Source organism: Balaenoptera acutorostrata, chromosome 4 (assembly GCF_949987535.1).
Source record: "Balaenoptera acutorostrata chromosome 4, mBalAcu1.1, whole genome shotgun sequence".
NCBI classification, from domain to species: Eukaryota; Metazoa; Chordata; class Mammalia; order Artiodactyla; family Balaenopteridae; genus Balaenoptera; species Balaenoptera acutorostrata.
The window spans coordinates 70,303,323-70,323,122 of record NC_080067.1 but is presented as its reverse complement, the minus strand read 5'-3'; the positions used below and the strand labels follow the sequence as shown (position 1 = coordinate 70,323,122).

The 19,800-nt window shown below is 43.6% G+C and overlaps 1 protein-coding gene across 1 annotated transcript in view; it reads right to left on the bottom strand.

Moving 5' to 3' along the window:
- ST6GAL1 (ST6 beta-galactoside alpha-2,6-sialyltransferase 1) overlaps positions 1-19,800 on the bottom strand; it is a 139,583-nt gene that overhangs the window by 17,524 nt on the left and 102,259 nt on the right. The window contains exons 5-6 of the mRNA XM_007195240.2: positions 14,986-15,607; positions 7,841-7,938 (exon numbers count right to left, since the gene is read on the bottom strand). Of these exons, the coding sequence (XP_007195302.1) occupies positions 7,841-7,938; positions 14,986-15,568 (681 nt within the window). The 5' untranslated portion in view covers positions 15,569-15,607. The remainder of the gene's footprint in view (positions 1-7,840; positions 7,939-14,985; positions 15,608-19,800) is intronic.

Sequence of the window (19,800 nt, the reverse complement as noted above, 5' to 3'; positions counted from 1 at the left end):
GACATAACAAGAAAGGAAAATTACAAACCTATATCCCTCATGAACACAGATGCAAAAATTCCTAGCAAATGACGTCAAAGTGTAGACATTTTATGATTGAGTGAGATTCTGATGTAAGCACTGGTTGTGCGTGGTGACTGAGCTGAAATGCGGTGTGAGGTCAGATAGCAGGTTATTTTAAAGATAGCTATTTTCCACAAACTAAATATAGGTTTTGAATGTTCCCTTCAAGATTCAGTAATGCCCTCACAGAAAGAACTCCATGCCAAAGATTTGCCCGGTCTAAACTTCCAGGCCTTGGGTACCAGCCCCACACTGCAGTACACCCTGCTTTTTTTCATTGCAGTAAGAACACTTAACATGAGCTCTACCCTCTTAACAAATTTTTAAGTGCAAAATATAGTATTGTTAACTATAGGCACAAGGTAGAGCAGATCTCTAAGAACTTATTTATCTTGCACAATTGAAACTTTATACCCATTGAATAGCAACTCCCCATCTGTCCCTCACCCCAGTCCCTGGCAACCACCATTCAACAATCTGTTTCTATAGAGTATTACTCAGCATCAGAAAAGAAGGAAATTCTACCAAATATGACAATATGGATGAACCTGGAGGACATTATACTGAGTGAAGTAAACCAGACACAGAAGGACAAATACTGCACGATTCCACTTATGTGAGGTATCTAAAATAGTCAAACTCATGCAAAAATAATATACTCTGCTTCTGCACTGCACCTTTACTGGCTTTGTGTGTGTGTATGTTGGGGAGCGGGGTGTGTCTTTTTCTCTTCACCTAAATGGAAGCCCTTATGAGGAGGAGAGCATTGCATTCTCCTGCTCTTCCCCCATACTAGGCAGGGTCTTGTGGGAGCTTATTCGATTGACTGAATGGAACCTAGGTAGCTGACTGCACACCAGATGGATGGGCTACACAAGGAAGAGAAGACCAAGGGCAGCTCCAGCATGTGGAAAACCACTTATGACCCAGAGGTTTGGAGTAAGAAGGCATCTTGTGTCCAATATCATCAAGTCGAGCCCCCTTCTCTGTTTCTGAAAAATATCAGCGACCTAGAAAAGCTTAAAGAAAGCTCAGGGGAGTTAATGTGCCGCCAGCAAACAAACCTAGATCCAAATCCACCTCTATTGCTTAGTTTCTGAGCTACCCAGAGCAACTCACTTCAACTCTTTGAACCTTAGTGTCCCCATGTAAAATGGTGTTTGGTGACCACACCTCATAGAGTTGTCATGAAATATGATAAGACAGGTATGGCCCTTAGACAACAGAAGTATTTAGTAAGTGGTACCAGCTAATATCTCAAGATAAGCCCCATTGAGTGATCTGGGCATGCCCTGGGTGAAGTCCAGTCAGCGCACGTACCACTATGCACAGGGTGTAGGTTTTCTCTTCCCAAACCTGTACAGGAGCTTCTAAGGAAGCCACTGGGCCCAGCAGGGGCTCAGCTGAGTCTCACGAAACCTTTACACTTAGAGTCACAATTGAATTTGTTTAAAGACCCACATTTAGCTATATGTGGTTTCCCTACTGAATCTCATAACAACACCTGGCACATACGTGCCTGCGTAGAGCTGCTGAAACTTCACGGTATGACGCTGTTCTCTTTAAAAAGCCATCTTCTCAATAAGAAACCACCTCTTTGTTTTCCATGGCTTTGTCACAGGCCAGATGCACAAAAGGCTGTCCTCTGCATGTGAGGAGGCTGGGAGCTGAACAAACAAAACTGGCCCCAGCTGCCGTCCAGAGGAGCTCTCCCTCTGGGAGGAAAATGAGCTGCTCAAAGGCACAATTTACCAAACCCACAGCTATTCCCCCAGGAACTTTGGGGTGCCAGGTGCTGTCCGGGTGCGATGGTGGGGACTCAGTTTGCCCAGAAACAGACACAAAACAGCTGGGATAACCAACTGGGACAAAAGATAGAGGAGACAGACTGCCAGCTTCCTAGGATACCAAGATGAGAAAGGGCCATAATAGAAGGGCATCAGTCACATGCCAGTATCACAAGGAGCAAGGTCACGCGGCTGCCCGTGACCAGTGTTAAAGCTACAGGCTTGATGTTTAGTGCCACTTACAGAAAGAGAGGAAGGAGGGTCAGCGTGCCTGAAGAGGATGGGAAGGGCTTTCCTGAGAGTGGACTGGGCACCCTGGGAAGTCGGCCAGCCCCTCTCAGCCCTGGCAAAGGGACCACAGCCATCCAGAAGTGCAGGGGAAAATGCTGTACCTCAGTGGAAAACTGTGCATTGTCTGCAGCTTTCCCGTCCTCTTTACCAGATTCTAATCCTATGAGAGCTGTTTTGCAGCGCTTTGTAACTTGTAGCGAACTACAGACACGCTTATTCAACCTTGCCCAGTAGAGTTTCAGTTAAATTCCCTCTTCCTCCTGCCCACCTCGTGACAAAAAACAGTTGCATTCCTTTTTTCAAATTTTGTACTGTTTTGACTTTTCCTCTGAACCGGCTATAACATCAGCCTGGTTCCCTCCTCATATGAATAAAATAGACACTGTCTGTATGATAGTCATGAGCTTACATTTTCCTGAAAATTTATCCTATAATTTTCTCCCTTCTGCTGGGCACCTCTGAAGCGGCCCCAAGCTGGCTGACATCCCTGCTGGGAGCCAAGATGCCCACTTGCCTGGGAAATGGGAGGGCACGGTGACTGCCCAGCAGACACAGGCAGGCTTCATGCTGCACTAGTGACGACGGCCACCCTTTACAGAGCCTTTGCTTCAGCATGCGGGCCTCTGAGTGACATGCTCCACGCTCAGTAATCTCACTGGATCCTACAAAGACCTAGCAGGGTAACTTTTCTTATTTCCCTTTACAAATAAGGGAACTGAGGCTCAGAAAGATAAGGCAACTTGCTCAAGTCACTCATGCAGTAAGTACTGAGGGAGAAATTTGATCAAGGTCTGTCTCTTAATTCCCAGGCAATCTTACCTTGGCTTTATTTTCTTTTATTGAGGTATAGTTGGTGAACAATATTATATGTTTCAGTCACAATATAGTGACTATGTTTAAAGGTTATACTCCATTTAAAGTTATTATAAAATATATTCCCTGTGCTGTACAATATATCCTTGTAGCTTTTTATTTTGCACCTAGTAGTTTTCTACCCCTTAATCCCCTGCCCCTATCTTGCCCCTCCCCACTGGTAACCACTAGTTTGTTCTTTGTATCTGTGAGTCTGTTTTTTTGTTGTTGGTGGTGTTACATTCACTAGTTTGTTTTATTTTTTAGATTCCACATATAAGTGATATCATACAATATTTATCTTTCTCTGACTTATTTCACTTAGCATAATACCATCCAAGTCCATCCATGTTGTTGCAAATGGCAAAATTTCATTCTTTTTTATGGCTGAGTAATATTCCATTGTATATATGTACCACATCTTCTTTATCCATTCATCTGTTGATGGACACTTAGGTTTCTTCCATGTCTTGGCTATTGTAAATAGTACTGCAGTGAACATTGGGGTGCATGTATCTTTTCTCAGCATTGTTTTTGTTTTCTTTGGATATATACCCAGGAGAGCAATTGCTAGAAATTAAAGTTTCAGAATCTTTGAGGACTGAGGGTTAGTTCTTCACTAAACACCTGGAAGAGATGCCCGAGAAGGGAGTAGCCTCCTGAATCCGAGAGAATTTTCAGGCCTCCTCCGTGCTCCCTCTCTTGCTTGCAGTTTCCTACTGATCTGCAGATCATACCACCCCTGAGCAAACAGAGCTGGATTTCTCTCTGAATCCACGCTCCCCAACCTCAAAGTGGCTAGCATGGCCTGGAGACCCTACTCCATTCCTCTGGTTTACTCTTTCCTCAATGACAATTTCAAACCTTCTTGGCTCAAACCTCCTCTACTGAAACCTCTCTTCCCCTCAGCCTCCCTACGAAAAGCCTCCTTTTCTCTGTACCCTACTTTGCAGAGAAAATCGAAGCCCCTTCATCCTTCCACTAGAGACTGCCTCCAGCTATTCCCCCTGCATCCTTCTTCCCTTCTGACCCCTCCTGCTGGGGTTAATCCTCCACTAGGGCTTTGGATCCACCACTCCCACCACTGACTTAATTATCTCCTCTTTTTAGTATATTCAATTTCTCTATCAACTGGTTTTCTCCTCATTAAATTTGTGTGTGTGTGTGTGACAAAATATGTATAACATAAAATGCACTCTTTTAACCATTTTTGAGTGTACAGTTCAGTGGCAATAAGTACATTCATGCTGTTATACAACCATCACCACCATCCATCTCTAGAACTCTTTCATCTTCTGAAACTGAAACTCTAGATCCATTAAACAACTATTCCTCTTTCCTCCCAGGCCCTGGTAACCACCATTCTACTTCCTGTCTCTAGGAGCTTGACCACTCCAGGGACCTCATATAAGTGGAATCATACAGTGATTGTCCTTTTGTGACTGTCTTCCCACTGACTTTTAAACATACTCAGTTCTCTGCAATCTAAAAAATGAAAAGAACAAAAACTGGCCCTGGAACCCTCAACTCTCTACAGCTATTGCCCTATTTCTCTCTGCCTGCCGGAGCCAGCCTTCTTGCAAGAACTCTCCACATTTTCCTCCCTCCCCACTCCTCCACACTCTCCAATCTGGCTTCTGGCTTCACCGCTCTCCCCAGTGGCTGTCGCTGAGGCCAACGGTGGCCTCCATTTTGCTAAGGAGAGAACGATGCTTTTCGATCTTCATCTAAATTGGCCTCTCAGCAGCGTCTGATGGCTCTGACCTCTTTCTCGCTGCTCTCATTACCCAAACCCCCTGCATGGACTTTTCCTCTCTCTACTCTCCCTCTAGTGCCCTCATTTGGTCCCACTGTTTCACTGCCACATAGATAGAGACGATTCACAAATCCTCATCTGCAGCCCAGACCTTTCCACCGAACTCCAGTCCCATCTCTATAACTGCCTACTGGACCTCTCTTCACAGACACGTAAAAGGCAGCTCAGATCAACCATATGCAGAACCACAGTTTTTATCCCTGCCGCCACCCTCTGACCCTACCCCTCACAACCCAAAACATCTCCCAGTACTCCTTTCAGTCTCAGTGACTAGCTGGCCAGTTACACAAGCCAGAAACCCAGGCGCACCTGTGGCCACCCCTCCCTTCACCTCTCACACCCAACCGCACACTGGAGCCTGGTGACTGCACACGCTGAGTAGCTCTCAAATCCATTCTTTTCTCACGGTCACCTTCGTTTCCACTCTGGCGCAAGTGCCAGCATTGCTAGTCCAGATGAGTGCAAGAGCCCCCGAAGTGTGTCTGTCCATCCACCGCCCCCACTGCACTGATCAGATGGAAGCCAGAGGGGTTTACAAAATGCAAGTCTGGCCATGCCTCGGAGAAGAAAACAAGCACCGTGGCCTGGCTCCTTCTCACCCTCAGCCTCGTCCCTCTCTACATCCCCACCACCCAGACTCACCTCTTCCCGGGCCCTGGTGCGTCCCAGCTCCCTTCCACACAGGCCTCACCCACGCTGCTGCCTCTTTCCGCACTTCTCGCCATCTACCCTTACTCCTCGCGCGCAGTGAAGACTCACCTCCTCACTTCTTCCTGACTTGCTTGTCTAGGGAAGATTCCCCTCTATGGGCTCTGGGAGCACCTTAACCCTCTCCTTTGTTGCTGTCTGTTGTGACTTTATATTTGTCTGTATGACTGTTGGATGGTATCGCGAGAACAGGGCTGGGTCTGTCTCGCTCACCAGCGCACCCTCCACACCCAGCTCAGTTCCGCACTCGTAAATATCAGAGCAGGTAACGCGCATGCATGAGTGCCGGCCGCTAAATGCTTTGCGCGGATCTTCTCACTTCTTCCTCACCGCCACCCTGTGAGGAGGTACTGTTATTCTCCCCTCTTTACAAAGGCATAAGGAGCTTAGGCGTGATCGTTTAGCTAAAAGAGGCAGAGCTGGTCTCGACGGCAGTCAGGCTAGCTGCAGTCCCCGTACTGACCACTGCGCTCTACGCAGCACCGTCCCTGTTTGTGTTAGGAAGCAAGGGTAAATAAACCTTTCTCCTGGGTATTTAGGTACCATCTTATACAGAAGCAGAAGTTAGGCATTAGCATTCCCTGGGGAGCCCTCCAGCTCCAGGTTTCTGTGACTGCAGCACAAGAAGGGACAGGAGAAAGAAGGGAAAGCTCATCCCAACCCCTCTGCCTGATTTTCTAGACTTGCCAGACTCTGAGTAGCCATGAAGCTCCAGCCTCACCTCCCTCTGTGGTGCAACACGAATCCAGACCCCATCCCCACCCTGCCAGGGCTGTTTGAGTGCCCCCTCGTCTGCTGTGCAGCTCTGTCCTGCCAATCCCACTGTTTGGATGCCTTCCTAGTACTGTTTCTCTAGATCCTGCCCATCTCTCAAAGTCTAGCTCGAGTGCCACTTGCTCCAGAGAGTTTCTTGCCGACCAATCTATTTCTTTTAACCTGCCCTCTTATAGCTTATCATAAAAGGAATGTTAAAAACCCCAAACATAAGGTTAAACAGAAACAGGTATTAGAAGCACAGAGAGGCTGCTGGAGGATGTTACAGTGTTAGAAAGTGACAACATCCATCATCATCATCCAAATAATAATAGAAGTATTAGAAGAAGAATCAAAAACAAGATGGTGGCCTCTTGCAAAGGAGTTAAGTCCCATCATAAAAAGGTTCCTAGGACTGTGGGCCTCAGATGGAAAGCAGGCCGTGCAGGAAGCAGCTTCTGCCCAGATGGTGAGTTCCTGAAGGTCAGGCAGTGAAGAGATTGCTGAGAGAAACAGGGAAGGGGAGGCCTGGCAGAGGGGAGGAGAAATGCATATTCTGCTGGGACGGTGCTGAAAGGGCACTTAGGGTCACTTCCAGGACCCAATCCACACCCACGAGCCCTAGGAAAGTGTACAGAGTCTAAACACTGACATAAAACCCCCCAAGGCTTACACGTATACTCAGAAAAAAGACAAACATTGGTGGTCGGGAGTGAGGTGAATGGGTTTATAGCCCTATCATGCTATTTTTGATATATGTGCAATCCAGTTTTTTCCACTAATTCAATCCATTAGCAGAACTCTGTGGCAAGAGTACTTCTCCAGTTCCCATTAGTATAGAGAAATCAGCATATGCTACCTGGAAATACTTCAGGAAATGAATCGTCTAGGGGGATTCATGAGGTAATACCTGAATTGTAATGCTGTATTAGACATAATTACACTGTGATGCTGTCTTAGAATACTTGGATAAGGTTTTACAGCATATAAAGCACACCCCCGTGCATTTGTTCATTTACTTTTCACGACACTCCTCTCTCTCCCTGGATATCCTCTGCTGTCCCTCGGGCAACACTCTGGATGTGACCTGCGGCCACAGGGACAGCAGAACTCGGCTTTCTCTGGACACTGGACACCTCCAGTAATGCAGACTAATGCCACAGGGGCTTTCCCATGACCACAGTACCAGGCTGCATCATGGAATCACTGTCTTCTCTTTCTCCATGAGGAATCCGGGACGCAGGAAGGGCAAGGGACTTAATTAAGCCGGTGGCTTTGATGTGCTCCTAGTAAATACATTCTACTTCAGAGCCCATGGATTTTCTCGTGTATTCCTCACAACAACCCTGTGAGGAAGGTACTGTTATTCTCCCCTCTTTACAGATGAGTAAACAGAGGCATGAGTAACTTAGGCATGATCTTTTAGCTAAGAGAGGCAAAGCTGGTTTAGATGGCAGGCAAGCTAACTGCAGAGTCTCTGTACTGACCACTGCACTCTACTCAGCACCGTCCATGATTGTGTTAGGAAGGAAACTTCTCTCACTATACTTCTGCACAGAAGAAGTTTTACCTGAGAGTTCATCAGGCGAATGGTGGTTTTCGTGCCCACATCTTGTTGGAAGTTGGCTGTGGGTGCCCCATTAAACCTCAGGACTGCATCGTGATCATCTATAAACCACAAGGAAACAGAACACGTCAGCAGTGATGATGATGTGAGCATCAGCAATATGCAGAGAGAGCAGTCTGGAGGGAGAGAGGGCAGGAGGAAGGGGAGGGGCAAGAGAATAACACATCCTAATCTTTATCTCCTCCTGGTACACAGGAGACAATGATCATATTTGTATAGTGCAATCAGGGAAAGTTCCCAGACAGAGGTGACCAACTCTCTGCCCAACCACTGCGAAGGCTAAAGAGGTCCATATGGTGGTGTTCCTGAAATCCACTCAATGATGCCAGTGTGCTCGGGCACAGGGGCAACGTGACAGGGCCAGTGCACTACTCATAGTGGAATCACTATTCCAGTTACCAAAGGAGCAAATCAGATTCTCTTGGTATTACCAGTAGGTCATACTTCTATCCCTGTCAGAAAAATGAAGATCCTACCATAAGTTTGGTCTAACCCACAAGTGCAAAGTGCCCCATGGCATTCTGAAAAGGTTGCATTGCACAGCAAATGAAAGAGATTCACTCTGGCATCCAAGACAGCTCCTGAAGTGTTCCATTTAGGAACACGAGCGCCAGGAAGGGTCACAAACCTGGGTGGTGGCAGAGGTGGAAAAGAGGTCATAGAGCTAGACTAAACCCCATATTTTCTATTAAAAATTTAAAAAGCTCTTTGTCAGAAACAATGTCTTAAATCCAGCCAAGATCAAACAGACCATCTTTTTAAAGATCTACGCACTCCCCAGCTCTGGTTCTCTGTCCTCCTAGCTGTTTAAGCAGGGTTTGGAAGACTTGGATACGATTCTCTGCCTGGCAATGACCAATCTGATGGGGGAGGGAACTGATGACTTCTAAGATCCATCCTAACCCTGAGCCTCTGTGATTCTATGAGAGCTCATCTCAAGCTTATTTGATCCAACAAGCTTCGGCTCACCACTGAAATCTGCACAAGATTTGGAGGTCAGCCCAAACCTCTGTTGTTCTGTTTCTCTCTGTGCGGGTTTATTTTGGGTGGTTCTTCATGCACAAAGGTGGCATCAGGAGAAGAGGGGTAGGAGTGGATTTTGGCTCAATGTAAGAGGATCTAATGGAAAATACCCACAGAATTAAGGGAAGAAAGCCTCCCTCTTTATTTCAATTCTAACGTATATACCAAACCTCAGGAATCTAGACATCTCATTCAAAAAAACAACCCTATCCTCAATCCCAGGACAAAATTTTTATCAAAATGGTTTAAAAGTTACCTGAGATGCTCATAGTCCAAACATTATCAGATAACAGGACAGGCACACAGAACTGCAAATCGAGCGGGAAGTTTATCTTTACACAACTCAGATTGCAACAGGTTTTGTCAGAATCAGTCACTGATTTCAAAAGTGACCAGTAGTAACCACACTAGAAATGTTGATTTATCAGAAACTCCACTTGGTCAACTTTCCCATTTCACAGGTGAATAAACCTGAGAGTCCCAGTAGACAAGAATGACAAGCTCAAATGGAGTCATTGAGAGTCGAATAAAAGGACTATTTACAAAGTTGTAGGTCGAGTTTAACAAGGTAGAGATGGACAAGGAAAGGGACCATACCCCAGGGTTGGCCACAGCAGGGAACCAATCCCACCCCTACACCTAAGGCAGCAGGAGGAGCAGAGACCCCATCTGAGGAAGCCCACCTGGTGGGAACTGCGAAGGGAATCATTACCCCAGCCTCTCCTCCTCCCCTCTGACTTCCAGGCCTGGAGAGAAAAGGGGAGACACAGGGCCACCTGAAAGGGGCTGAAACTTATAGTCAAGGGAGAGAAGGAGCCTGTGGTTACAGGTTTCTTCTGCGAGGGCGGGGAGGAGGGGGACAGACACCCTGGCCTCACTCTCCTTCTTCTTCTCAGTTTTGTACCAGCGTTACTACTGTCCAGTCCCAAATCAAAGCCAGAGAGCAAGGACACCCAGTTGACACAGTCCATATTTCTATTTCCCCGGGCACAGAGTCATAGGAAAGCACGGAGAGTGAATTTGGGGGGGGGGGCAGATGGAGAACGCCCAGCACAGGAGGCTTGAGATAGGTCCTTGGTGTTGACCATGAGAAAGGAGAATGCTTTTATTCCTTCAATAAATACTGATTAAGCTCGTACTCTCTGCCAGACGCAGTTCTAGGTGCTGGAGACAATGGTTGTGAGCATGAAATCAGGGTCCTTGCCCTTAGAGATCTCGAAATCTACTGCAAGGAGGCAGACAATAGATAAGCACAACAACCCACATTCGAGATAATTACAGATTGTGATTAATACTATGGCACAAAATAATAACCTATAATGGAAAAGAATCTGAAAAAGAATACACACACACACATATATGTATATATACACATGCGTAAAACTGAATCACTTTGCTGTACATCTGAAACATTGTAAATCAACTATACTTCCATAAAAAAATAAAAATTAACAAAAAATACTATGACACAAATAAACTTAGCTGTGTAACAGAGACCCCGAGGGAATCTCCTTTAGCTAGAGGGATTGTTCAGGGACTGCGCCTGAGCTGAGACCCACAGGGCATGGGAAGGGCCCAGGAAAGTAAATTCCAGCCAAAGGACACAGCAGTGTCAAGACCCCAAGGAGGGTAAGGACTTGGCTGGGGACAAGTGAGTGAAGGAAAGAAAAAATAAAAAGTGCAATGAAAGAGGTTGGCAGGAAGCAGATCATGCAGGCTGTGGAGGCCAGGTATGAAGTTTGGATTTTATTCTAAGATTTTAAAAAAATCAATCAAAGAAGAGAACTTTAAAACAGACCACTAAATTTGAGCTCATAAAAAAAGGGATCAGATCCTTGTTTGCCAAACTGTCCTTTGCTATTGCTATTGAAAACTAAAAGACTTTCAACCTCAAATAGGTCTCCAGGAAATGTCTAGGAAAAATCCACAGCTACTGGGATCCCAGAAAACAAGCCTTGAAGGAGGAAGGCTGTAGAAAACAGGGGCCTCCATTTCTCTGTAACTTAGAATTAGAGAGCAGAGATGCAAATTAGAAAAGGAAGAAATAAATGCACCACGATATGCACGTGATATAACTGCATGCCTAGAAAATTCAATAGAATCAGCTTGTTAGTAAATGCATAAATACATCAATATCTACTGTGTCCAGGTATAAGAACTCTAAATAGCTAGAAATTGTGGTGAAAGAAATTTTATCATTATTTGGACCAAACATTTCTTATATTTTCCAGTCAGCTTAATGAATCATATAACCATGTATGGAAGACTACATTCTGATTCTGGTTAGGAAAACTAGATATGACAGATCAGGTTTGGCAAACTATGGCCCACAGGCTAAATCTGACCTGCCTTGTTTTTGTAAATAAAATTCTATTGGAACTTAGCCAGGTACATTCATTTATTACTGTCTATGGTTGATTTTGCACTGAAATAGCAGAGTCATTGTCAGAGACACTGTATGTCCTCAAAAGCAAAAATATTTACTATCTGGCCCTTTATAGGAAAAGTTTGCTCACCCCTGATATAAACAATCGTGCTCTCTGAGCTGCTCAACCCAGTCTTCACTCTGCCCAAGAACTCCATCTGCCCCCAAATATGCCCAAATTCCATCCCCCACCCTTGCCTTCCATCATATGGTACATGCCTACTTCTCTTCCAGCCCTTCTCACTGGCCCTTCAGAATTTGTATTTATTTATTTATTTATTTATTTATCTATCTTGTCCCTGTTCTTTCCTTGTCCTTCAAATGTAAACTTCTTTTCTAGGTTTTCTCATCAGTCCTCTTTCCTGGACTACCACTATCACCTTGATACAAATGACTCCTAAATCTCATCTCCCACCTTGACACTCTCCTGGAAGAGAATACCCAACTGCATAGATATCTATGAAGGGAAATCCACAAACACTTCAGGCTCAGCATGTCCAAGATGGAACCTGTCCTCCTCCCGAAGCATGCTCCCCTGTGATACGATAGAGCCTGCTCCCAAGCCAGAGACCCTGGCCCCTGCCTCTCACTCGAGGTCATTTCTAGTTAGAACCAAGTTCTGTCCCTTCTACCTCATGATGCCTCTCATGTCAGACCATTTCATCCCACCTCCACTACCACCGTTCAACAGGCCTGGCGCTTCTCACTTGGATAAGACGACAGTCCCTAACAGCAGAGAGGCTATACAGCAGTCCCTATGGAGAAGGGGACTCAGAGAAATGAGAAATCTCTCCAACACCCACATGATCCCATCACTCGCTTGCTCAAAAACCTTCTAGGGCTCTTCGTGGCTTAAAGAATGAAATCCAAAGTCCTTAAGACCATCAACATTCTCTAAGAACTTACCCCCGGCTACCTTTCTGACCTCATTGCTCAGCCCTCTTCACCCTGTGGGGCCCTACATCCCAGGCAAACAGGATTATCTGTGATGCTTAAACGTACTCTGCACATTTTTCCATGCAGCCTTTGCTTCTTGCTTTTGCCTCAGTTCAGAATGCTCTTCTCCTCTCTTCCAGGGGAGCAAGTCAGGAAGAGTATCAAGGGATTATTTTAACCTGAAAAGGGATTCATTCATTGTTATAAAGCTACAATCACCATGAGGCGCAAGAGCAGAGATGAGGCTACGTGTGGGCCCCTTGGAGTCAAACACCCCATTTTCAAGTCCCAGTCTACCGTTAACCAGCTGTGTAAACTCTCTGAGTGTCCACACTTAGCTCCTGAGTAAAATGGGAGCAATAATCGTACCTACCGCGTAGGATTACTGGGAGGATTAAAAGAGCAAGGCTTGTTATGCACACAGCAGGTGCACCATACATGTTACTCCTATTAATTCTAATATTTTTTAAATGTGCTATTGCTTGAAATGAATATTCAAACAAATCTAAGGCACTTTACATGTATGCGTATCAAAAACAATTGAAAATGACTGTGCCCAGCATTGGCTGGTTTGTGGGGCTGCCAGAGGCACGACACATTGTTACAGTCCCTCTGGTAAACAATTTTGTAATGGACCAAAAAAAAAAGAGCCATAAAACATATCTTACTTTGGTCTTCTACCGCCACTCCTGAGGATACTTTCCCCTTTGGAGGGCAGCAGTAGTCACTTAAGGTGTCTTCCCCAAAACCTCCTTAGCAGTACTATTTATAAGAGCAAACAGTTTGAAACCATTTGGTATGTTCAACAGTTGGGACTAAGCTGGACAAATTCCAGGTGTAGTGGGAAGGCTGGGGCCTGTCGAGCTCAGAGGCCTTTAACAAAGGGCCTTTCCTTTCCCTCTCCTCTTTGTATTCTAAGTTCCTATTTGGTATTGTTGATGAGTCCATGGCCGAATAAAAGAATACATGAATGAATTCCTTAAAATATTTGTTAGACTAAATGCCCAAAGGAAATAACCCTATAAAAGGCAGGACATTTGAAGTGTAGCACGCAATTTTTGTTAGATCTCAGGATCAAAGTCCTTCCATGGAAATACATATTTGAAATTATAACTCCAGTCTATAGAAAAAGGTTATTTTAATTAATGTTTAGTTAAATCCATAAAACTCCAATGTTTTATGGAGTCCATAAAAATAAAGATTATAGTTCCAATTCATGGGAGTATTAGGCTCTGCCTGAAACTGCAACATGATTCCAGCCAGGCAGACTATAATGACTTGGGAAGAAAGAAAGAAATGTAGTTCCATTATGGATGAACAAAAACCAATTACATTTAGTTTCTAGAAAACAAAGTCCAAAAGAAATCAAAAAAAGCAAAAGCAGGAGCAGAAGTTGGGGTGGGACTGGTTATCTTGGCAGCTTTTCTTCCAAAGTGCTGCCTATTTGGAGAGTTATGAAATATGACCTCACCACTTCTTTCTGCTCTAGAGAATCCAATTTGCTTCTCCTTTTCTTCTTTTGAGAGCCTGTGCTTGGTTTCAGACCATTTTTCCTGGCAGTCATATAAAGGAAATAAAAAAAGGAGACACATGACCTCACCTGCTCCAGTACCTTCCAGAGCCTGACAGAAGAGCTAGGCTTCCTGTGCTCTGCTTTCTTTAGCCTGATTCATTTCGCAATCATGGAAAACACATTCTCTCAAAATAAGGGAACTAAGGAGCTTTAGGCAAATCCATAGCTCTGTGTTGTACACAGGTTTACAAATCTGGATAAACTTTGTCTTTTTTTTGGTTTATTTTTACTGAAGTATAGTTGATTTACAATGTTGTGTTCGTTTCAGGTGTACAGCACAGTGATTCAGTGAATCTTTTTCATATTCTTTTCCCTTAGAGGTTATTACAAAATATTTAGTATAGTTCCCTGTGCTATACAGGAGGTCCTTGTTGGCTATCTGTTTTATATATAATACTGTGTATATGTTAATCCCAAGCTCCTGATTTATCCCTAAATCTTTATTAACTGCGAAGAATTTCAAGAAAAGCAAATTGATATATCCTGACCAGTGATTTTTTAACCTTTTTTGGGGTCACAACTGAAAGCTATGGACTCTCTCTTTGGAAAAATGCAGACTGATTTACACATATACACACATGTTATACACTCCTAATCAGCACATATTTTTGCACATGATTTTAGGGATTCATGGACCTCCTGAAGTTGGTCCAGAGTCCCCAATTAATTCTTTTTAAAGAGAAAAACTAAAAATTACCCAGGTAGTTGAGGCCAAAAGAGACAATTAGTCACTAATTAATCAGTAAATTACAGAATTTCAGGACCTGAAGGAAAAGTAGAGATCCATGCTTTAAATATTTTTAAATGTCAATGTAGTGTTTTGCTTATTGGTAGCAGTGGAACTTTCTTTTCAAACAAAATCTTCTGTAGAACACCAATATTTAAGACAGATCAAAATAAAGCCATTCTAGTTGATAAAGGTGCTGGAAGACTGGATCGCCACCCTCTCCACTGCCCCCGTGCCACCTCTGACTCATGAAGGCCAGTTGAGAAACACTGATCTGGGCCCGCTCCGCCAGTGCATGCAGCCGTACTGGGACTCCTAGCCTCCAGTACTGTCCACATGCCCAGATGCTCCAAATGAGTGAGCACTGGCTGCTCAGACAACAGTCTTAACAGCCCAGAACCCACCTATTTCTTGACCCAGTTGGGAGGACTTCAGAGATCCCGCTGATGAGACGACAGCACACCTGCCCCACGGCCCAGCCTTGGTCCTAATGTTCTCCTGAGGCAGGTAACCCTCCCATTCAGAGGTGTTGAAGGGAAAATCTGTGGCCTCTACCATTGAAACGTTCACGTGGTCCCGAAGGTGGCAAAGCAGGGCCTCTGCACCACACTTAACACCAGGCCCTGGCCCCTTGTAGGACACTTTGTACTTGTTCATGCTCAGATAATTCTTCCAGATCTTCTGCAGCCTGGGGGTAAGGTTTTTGGTGGAGCTGTCCTTGTTCCACACCTGGAAGGTAGCCTCCGGCTTGGCCTTGGGACCACTGAGGGCCCGGCTGCCGCTCTGGGGGCTGTGGGTGCCACTTGAAGACACAGATTGGGAACCAGACCTCAACACCTGGAATTCCTTGGTTTGCAGCTTAAGGGACTCATAGTAACTCCCCTTCTTCTTTTCCTTCCATACACAGATGATTGCAAACAGGAGAAAGACCAGCACACAGCAGCTGAATTTTTTCTTCAAGTTAGTGTGAATCATAATGAAAGACATGTTCAAGGAAGCCACGCTGTCCTGAGCAGGAAAACAGGCCTAAAAAAAAAAGTGAGACAAGGCAGAAAATGATGTAAAGAATATCTAAAAGTAATGACGGGCTGAGCAATGGCTTTAGAGTGACAAGAATTGAATTCCAGCCCAGGTCTATCTCCCACCAGGTCTGCAACCTTCAGCAAGTCTTAAAAAAAAAAAAAATCACCCTCAGTTTGGGCTTGAAATGTAGAAAGTAGTGCTCAGACACTCCTGTCTTCCTCTCCGAGCTGTGAGCACGTTATGGACTCTCCCACCACTCCTTTGTACTCGCTGAATCTTAGTTTCCTGTTGTCTTGGTCTAGCTTCCCGACTGCTCTCTGAGCTTCTTGAGGTCAGGAATCACATTTTACACATTCAGTTTGTAGGGCCTTACACTATTTGTTCAAGGAAGGCATACATGCTTGAAAAACTAAAAGAAAAAGGCAGAGCAGGCTGAGGGGTCTACATCACAAGAAGCCAAACTCCCTGAAAAGGCCCAGCCTCCTTTTAAAATTGCCAGAAAGAGACCTCTTGCCATAGACAGCGTCATAGGTTTGTGATGCATCTCTCTAAGGCAGGGGTCCCCAACCCCCGGGCCGAGGACCGCTACTAGGAACCGGCCACATAGCAGGAGGTGAGTGGCGGGCAAGCGAGTGAAACTTCATCTCCCCATCGCTCCCCGTGGCTCGCATTACCGCCTGAACCAAACATCCCCCAACACCCCGCCCTCCCCCTCCCATCCATGGAAAAATTGTCTTCCACGAAACCGGTCCCTGGTGCCAAAAAGGTCAGGGACCACTGCTCTAAGGGCTCTGGTCCTAGACTCCTGCATGAGAAGAAAGCCAAGGGTCAGCTTCACAATATAACATTCAGGTTTATGGAGTTCTGCATGAGTACTAGCAAGTGGCAGAAAACTGACTCACCTCACGGTGGAAGATGGGAACTCCTGGTAAAATAGCAGCTAAGTGACCAATTAAGGAAATGAAAACAAAAATGCATTAAGCACACAAGAGGTTATTTCATTCAATTTCATCATAAACTGGGGGCACTGTGATGTACAACTTCAGTTCTCACTGTGTTTATAATAATCTAATATGAAGGGCATCTCCTGAGCTGTGCAGAAAGGCCCTGACCATTACCACCCATGAAGGTGCTATAATCTCGATTTTTATAGGTAAGTCACCTGAGGCTCTGAGAAATTAAGAGAAATGCCTAGGATCATAGAGCTGAGTGAATGGTAGAATTGAGATTCAAATCCAAGTGCACTTGATTCCCTAAATCCATGACCCTTTCACTGTATCATGTACAGAACTGCTGGAAGTTCTGGAAAATTTCACTAAGCAAATAGAGCCTGAATAGGCCCCTTTATATCTGGGTAAAGACCTACTTAGTTTTCCCAGAATTTATTGTGAAACTGAACGGAAAATGGAAGTACTCTGAACTCAAACAATGTCTGTATCTTCTGGAAAACATTAAATTCTTCCCAAGTATCTAGGTTTATTTACCGTAATGAGTCTAAGCAATCACCCCCAGGGTTTTGCTAACTGATTAGGAATCTATACAACAGTAATTAATACAACATTGTAAATCAACTATACTTCAATTAAAAAAAAATTCAGGAAAAAGAAAGAATCTATAGTCCATTTCAATGAAGCCTGCTCCTAAGCATATCAAGGATAAGGTGGTAGGAGTACTGAACTGGGTATCACAAAACCTGGCTTCTTGTCCCCATTCTTGGTGACCCTAGGCAAGCCTCTTAACCTCTCTGTACCTAAGTTTCTGTGTAGTAACCATCTCTGCCCTGTCTCATTCACTGAGTGCTGGGAAGACCAAACGAGAATGGTGTTCATGGGCTTTGAACTAGGTAAATGTAAAGGCACAGAAGGTTAGAGCAGCCCCTAGGCATGAGGGCCACGTTGAGGCAATGTGGGACAGCAAACGATGGCGGAGTGGAGCACTGGCCATGGCTCATCAACCTGAACATCAGGTCTTTCATCAAGTATAACTAAAGTATAATTATAATTGAAGTATAGTTCAGTTATAATATTAGTTACAGGTGTGAAACATAGTGATTCAATATTTTTATAGATTATGTACCACCATTACAATATTATTGACTATAATCTCTGTGCAGTACATTACATTCCTGTGAATTATTTATTTTATAACTGGTAATTTGTACCTCAAATATCCTTTACCTATTTCTCCCATCCCCCCCATTGCCCTTCCCTCTGGCAACCACTAGATTGTTCTCTGTATCTGTGAGTCTGTTTCTGTTTTGTTTGGTTGGTTTTTTAGATTCCACATATACGTGAAAACATACAGTATTTGTCTTTCTCTGTCTGACTTATTTCACTTAGCATAATATCCCTTAGGCCCATCCATATCTGAAAATGCAAGATTTCATTCTTTTTTATGGCTGAGTAATATTCATTGTGTGCATATATGTATGTATAGATCACATATTCTTTATCCATTCACTCAGGATGCTTCCATATCTTGGCAATTGCAAATTATAAATAATTCTGCAGTGAACATTGGAGTGCATAAATCTTTTGAATTAGTGTTTTTGTCTTCTAGGATAAATACCCAGGAGTGGAATTGCTGGACTGTATGGTGGCCCTATTTTTAATTTTTTAAGAAAACTCCATACTGTTTTCTGTAGTGGATGCACAAATTTACATCCCCACCAATAGTGTACAAGGGTTTCCTTTTTCCACATCCTTGCCAACACTTATTTCTTGTCCTTTTGATGATAGCCATTCTGACAGGTGTGAGGTGCTATCTCATTGTGGTTTTGATTTGCATTTCCCTGATGTTTAGTGATAGTGAGCACTTGTCTTCTTTGTCTGAGATTAACTGACCATATGTGCATGGATTTATTTCAGTCTCTCAATTCTGTTCCATTGATCTATGTGTCTGATTTTTTTTTTTTTTTGCCAGTACCATACTGTTTTGATTACTGCAGCTTTGTAGTATAGTTTGAAGTCAGGGAGCCTACCACCTCCAGCTATGTTCTTTCTCAAAATTATTTTGGCTATTTGGGTTTTTTTGTGGTTCAATACAAATTTTAGGATTACTTGTCCTAGATATGTGAAAAATGTCATGGGTATTCTGATAAGGATTACATTGAATCTGTAGATTTCTTTGGGTAGCATGGACATTTTAACAATATTAATTCTTCTGATCCATGAGCAAGCACAATATATCTTTCCATTTGTTTGTGCTGTCTTCAATTTCTTTTATCAATGTCATAGTTTTCAGAGTATAGGTCTTCACCCTCTTAGTTAAATTTATTCCTAGGTATTCTATTCTTGTGATATGATTGTAAGTGGGATTCTTTTCTTGATTTCTCTTTCTGATAATTTATTATTAGTGTATAGAAATGCAAGAAATTTCTGTATATTAATTTTGTAGCCTGCAACTTTACTGAACTCATTGATTAGTTCTAAGTTTTTTGGTGGCATCTTTAGGGTTTCCTATACATAAAATCATGTCACCTGCCAATAGTGATAGTTTTACTTCTTCCCCTCCAATTTAGATTCCTTTTATTTCTTTTCCTTTTCTGATTGCAGTGGCTAAGACTTCCAGTACTATGCTGAATAAAAGAGATGAAAGTGGGGATCACAGAGGAAATGCTTTCAGCTTTTCACTGTTGAGTATGATATTAGCTGTGGGTTTGTCATAAATGGCCTTTATCATAATAATAATTATTATTATAAATGGTATGCTCCCTCTATACCCACTTTGTTGAGAGTTTTTATCATGAATGGATGTTAAATTTTGTCAAATGCTTTTTCTGCATCTATTGAGATAATCATGTGATTTTTAGCCTTCATTTTGTTCATGTGGTGTATCACATTGATTTGTGGATAGTGAACCATACTTGAATCCCTGGAATAAATCTCACTAGATCATGATGTATGATTCTTCTAATGTATTGTTAAATTTGGCTTCTAATATTTTGAAGAAGACTTTTGCATCTATGCATCAGGGATATTGGCCTGTATTTTTCTTTTTTTGTAGTGTCTTTTTTGGTTTGTGTATCAGGGTAAAGTTGGCCTCATAGAAGGAATTTGGAAGTGTTCCCTCCTCTTCTATTTTTTTTTTTTTTTTTTTTTTTTGCATAGTTTGAGAAGGATAGGTATTAACTCTTCTTTAAATGTTTGGTAATTCCCCTGTGAAGCTGTCTGGCCCTGAACTTCTGTTTGTTGGGT